Source organism: Panulirus ornatus, chromosome 63 (assembly GCF_036320965.1).
Source record: "Panulirus ornatus isolate Po-2019 chromosome 63, ASM3632096v1, whole genome shotgun sequence".
Taxonomy (NCBI): Eukaryota; Metazoa; Arthropoda; class Malacostraca; order Decapoda; family Palinuridae; genus Panulirus; species Panulirus ornatus.
The window spans coordinates 5,709,544-5,714,881 of NC_092286.1; the positions used below are offsets into that span (position 1 = coordinate 5,709,544).

The window sequence follows — 5,338 nt, forward strand, 5'->3', positions numbered from 1 at the left end:
TCGAAAATCAAGTTTTCAAATCAATTTACATATCCTTGTCGTACTAGATTTCAAACGAATTTACATATGACCCATTTTACCCGTTAGTCCCATAGCAGTTTTCTGATATATATATATATATATATATATATATATATATATATATATATATATATATATATATATATATATATATTATACATAAATTCCTGCCATACCAAACTGATTATGAGAGCGAGCATCACTCATTGAATTCCCTCCACATCAGACATCTTCTATCATCAGCCAATTTTCTCAGACCATCTCACTACCCAGACATCGGCGAGTGTTCAAACCATCTACTCTGGCTGTTCACTAGTTCTCTCTAATTCGTCTACCTCCTCCAATCACCAGAAAATATTCTAAACCCACGTACCTCAGCCAATCACCAAGCCTTTCAGACCTTCTAACATCACCCAATCAAGACGCAAACTTCGGAACCAATCACCAGAATTTACAAAACCATCGACTTCAACCTAATCACCAATCGTTCCGGATCCAATCTACCTCGTCTAATCACCCGATCATCTATTCCTGTCAAGCACTTGGGAGGAGGGTATGTATCATCTCCGTCACCCAATCACCCTCCCTCACCCAATCCCCTGGCATTACTTCGAGGAACTCCCCAGCGATGAGGGAGCGACGGATCACCCAATCTGCTCGTGTACGCACACACGGCACGGGGGAAACGACGGGAGACGCTAGGAACATTTTCCCCCGACGCCAACAGAGGCGTTCGTAACAGAATGCGTCGTGTGGAGACGCGCAAATTGAATTCCCTCTTTCAAACGTCTTTTGTTTTTTTTTTACTTGTTTTAAGAGGTTAATAATGTAATTTCTAGGTAATTACTTTTCCGTCCCTTCCATACTTCAAGGTTCTAAAGGTAATTTGGATACCGTTCCCTTCACCGTTAGGTTTCAAGGTAATTATCTTAAAAATGACCCCGCTCCCATGTACATGTTCCAATGTAATTCAGATACAAAGTGAACTCGCTTTCGTAATAATGTAATTCATATTCAGGTTTCAAAGTCATCCAGTTTCCTTACCGTCGCAACCTCTAAGATCCAGTGGAATGACATGGCGCCCCACTTTACCGTTAGTTTCAAAGTCTTTTTCAAACTGTTTTGTTCTGTTTGCCTCCCACTCACCACGGGGGGGTAATGGGCAAGACATTACAAATCCATGGATCAAACCCTTCATAAAAGAAATGAATTCCCATCTTCACATGTCATAAAAAGAGAGTTACCTTATAACGATTACCTTAATTATTGTCATTCTGATTATTATTACTAGTAATGTTATTCATTATCATTACTAGTAATGTTATCATCATTATGTTAATTATTTTATCAATATCATTTATATGATATCTGTGTTATTATCATTATTATCATTATAATAATCGTTACTATTACAATTATTATTATTATATTATTATTATTATTATCATTATCATTATTATTATTAATATTTTTATTTTTTTATTATCCTATTATTTTTTAAATCATCATTTTTTTTCCAAAATTAATCCTTTTTTAATACTTTTTCCAACTTTACCTTAATTTTTAAAATTCTTTCAAACCTTTTTTCTTCCTTTTTTAAAAAATTTTTTAAAAGACAACATTGGGTTACCCCTTTTAAAAAAATGTTTTTTCCATGTAAAAAAGGGCCCTTAACATTATTAAAAGGTTAAATTTGATTTTTCTGGAAATGTCCCAACCCAATAGGAATTTTCCAACAAAAAAAAACAAAAAAAAATATATATTAAAAAAAATTTTTTTTTTTTTAAAAAAAAAAAATAAAAAAAAATTATATATATAAAAAAAATTTTTTTAAAAAATTAAAAAAAACAAAAAAAACAAAATTTTAATTTATTAAATTTTTAATAAAAAAAATTTTTTTTTTTTTTTTTTTTTTTTTTTTTTTTTAAAAAAAATTAATTAAAATATATTTTTTTTCCCCCCCCGGGGGAAAAAATTGCGTAGGAAAAACCATTCCCCTCAAAACGCTACCCTTTTATGGGGAGGCGTAAGAAAAGAGGAAAATTTTTTATAAAAATAAAAAAAAAAAATTTAATTTTAAAAATTTTTTTTTTTTTTAAAGGAAAAAATTGCCATTAGGGATCAAGGCCTGGCTGTACTTAATGGGGAAAGCGTAATGTTAAAAAGAAAAAAAAAAATTTTATTATATTATTTTGAAAATTTTTAAAAAAAATTTATAAATAAATTAATTTAAAAGGACAAGGGGAAAGAACCCCGCCGTTTTTCCAAATTTTGTAAGCGGGGAGTTTAAGGTTTGAAAGAGAAAAAAAAATTTTAACTTTTAAAAATTAACCTAAAATTATATCCTTTTTCAAAAACCCCCCCCCCCCCCCCCCCCCCCCCCAAGACACAGAGGCCTTTTAATGGCCGAACGACCTGGTCGGATGGGCAGAGCGATGTGCCGACAAGCCTCGCATGCCAGGAATTTCTGAACATCATCGACCAGTCAACCAGCCAGGCAGCCACCAGGTCGCTGGCGTCAGCCGCGCCAGGTAGAACTCGACCTCCCACCCCAAGATAACAGGTAAAAAGGGATTCACACTCACCTTTCTCATGGTTATCTTGCTTGAATCTGTCCGTATCATTGGGTTTCGATTCCACCCCCAGCATGCTGGCGGGCGAAGCGTCACGGGATCTGCTCGTCACACCTCGTCGTCGTCACATTCCCGAACGTAGCTACACAGCGTCACATGGGTTACGGGGAGGCCATGTCACACTGCCTCGGACCACGGAGTCCCCCTTCCTTATATATATATAACTATCTATCTTTTTTTTTTTATATATAATATTTTGTCACACACTCAAGGCTGGAGTGATCAGCGCTACGATTATCCTCTGGTAACGCGCTGCTGAGAGATGGTTTTGGGTTGGTATTTTTCGCGAGAATTGGTGGAGTGCGGCGGGTCCTCCAGGTGAGCGGGTAGCCACTGTTGAGTCAACTAGGGACGGGCGCCTAGCCCACCTAGCACCTGGGTTTGTGCTAACTCCCAGCCTGGCGCCGCCGTAACTCCGCCTCTTGTCTCCACCGACACACTATGTGCACGGACCCTCTGGACGTGTGCACACGGCTCGTCACAACACTATACTTCCCCCACAGACACGTGCCCAGCATTAGGTACACCGACGCGTCCGTCTTGCACAACGTCTTAGGTCAAACTCCAGGGTGGGACTGTGTAGGGTTGGTAGTGCTGCCGTGGCTCCTCCCACCGAGGGCGGAGCCTGGGGTGAGGGGTGGAGCGTCTGCCCTCTCGCGCCGCCTTTAAATGTCAACCACTCCGGGACTTGGCGACAAGTCACTCATTCCCATCAGCCACAATTTCACCTTGCATGCACGCCAGACGTGTGTATAATGGATGTAAATAGAGACGAGAAAGAGATATGAAACCTAGAAACCCGTAATTATTGTGAAATATGTACAAATGCATGGAAGGAGCAGATCGTGTGGTGGTGTAAGCCCCGCCCACTGGAGCTCGGGCCGTCGCCTGACACCCGAAGCCGCGCAGTCGACGGGCAGCTGGGCGGAGGTGAGCACGTTCACTCTCCACCTCCTGCCACTGAGGGACATTATCTTTCGCTTTGTTACTCTCTCAACCCTCGCTCTATGTCTGTCGCTTTCGCTGTTCCTCAGGATCCGTCTCTTTCACTCTCGATACTTCGGTCTCCCTTCCTGCCTTTCGTCCCCCCGCTCCCCTCGCCCTCCAGTTCCACCCTCCCCCCCTCGTAATCACGCCTGACCCCTCCTCCTCCTCCTCCCTCCTCTTCTTTTTTTTTCCTTGAAATAAAACTTATTTAACTTATCGTCTGACCACCCCATCGCCGCCACACGCTGCCCTCGACGTTATGCCCAGTAGCCCATCTATGGCAAGACCTCACATCAGCACTGGTCCGTTCACCCTATAGGAGATACGGGTGTTAGCTAGTTCTAACCGTTAAGTACAACCTGGCGGAGATCTACCATCATAATTTCCTCATAGTGTTGTCAGTAGGAGAGGGTCAGCCCTTGGGGTATCGCCCCGTGTGTGGCCTCTGATATCAAGACCAAAAGGGTCAACTATCCAACCACACCGCCCCCAGTATGCCCTCGGTTAACCCACGGCTTCCTTCTACAACAGACAAGTCTTTACTAAGGTGGTGAAGGAGGAGGAACCATCTACCATATATATATATATATATATATATATATATATATATATATATATATATATATATATATATATATATAAACATAGATACATAGATATTTTTACAATAGTTACTTAAAGACATGAGAAGGTAAAGAGTTCCTTAGCTTAACTGTGAAGTGAAACATACATACAGACAGACAGACATCACAGCGGGCCAGCCCGAGTTGCCAACGACCACACAGTGGTTACATGATGCGGTGTCTCGCCTAGTTTTAGGTGGTCTACCTTGTGACGGGGGCACAAAAGCGACCGATCTTCTCAGGAACAGACACCGGAGTAATATCTACAGTAGAGGGAAAGAGATCCAACCTTGTGACGAAGGAGATATAGTTCAAGTTTGAAGCAAGATGGGGAATAAATGATCAATCCTTATCGTGACGCATCCATGGGCCGCACGGGGGACACAGTGCATAGGTTCGAATCATGGTTACGGCAGTCGGTCCACAGCCAACCCAGCTGTTCATCCATCCCTCGGGGTTGGTCGATCAAATGGGTACCTGGGTCAGGCTAGTATATTTATGTATATGTATACATATAAGCGAATGGGATAACTGGACTCTACTTACTTGAGTAAAATTACGCCATGAGCGAAAAGTCAGATTGGGCGAGGCTGTTTCATTGGTGGTACCGTTTCGCCAAAAAAATTCTCAGTGCAAAGGACTCCATAGTTTCCCTGCTACTGGAAGTAGCGCAGTTTTGTTGGAGTTGTAAGAAGCTCTGGAGAAGGGATCTTAGAGTATCTCCATGACCCATTGGGAAAAGGATTCAAGGGGGTAATGATGGATAAATAGATAGATAGATATCAAACAACATAACATAGGCGAAATAAAGATACTTTAAGCAAAAGAATCTCAATTGAAAAGAAATACACAGTATGAAAAAAAAGAAGGAAAATATTGATTAGAGCTTCTTAGGCGTTTGTGAACCCGACTCTTGAATTCTAAAAAGTTATAGGATGAGGTAAATGAAAGAAGAAAAAAATTTTCACAGCTTGAAGGATCAAGAGAAGAAGGCGGTATCATAACGATCAGAGGCCGAAAGGAAATCTGCACAAGAGAGGAAAAGCAACAGAATCACGATTGCTGGAGGGAGAA

The 5,338-nt window shown here is 40.8% G+C and overlaps 1 protein-coding gene across 2 annotated transcripts in view; it reads right to left on the reverse strand.

Annotated features, from left to right (window-relative positions):
- LOC139746037 (zinc finger protein basonuclin-2-like) overlaps window positions 1-3,215 on the reverse strand; it is a 204,306-nt gene extending 201,091 nt beyond the window's left edge. For both annotated transcript variants that reach the window (XM_071656851.1, XM_071656850.1), the window contains exon 1: window positions 2,607-3,215. In XM_071656851.1, the coding sequence (XP_071512952.1) occupies window positions 2,607-2,670 (64 nt within the window). In that variant the 5' untranslated portion in view covers window positions 2,671-3,215. The remainder of the gene's footprint in view (window positions 1-2,606) is intronic.
- Between the last annotated feature and the right edge of the window lie 2,123 nt (window positions 3,216-5,338).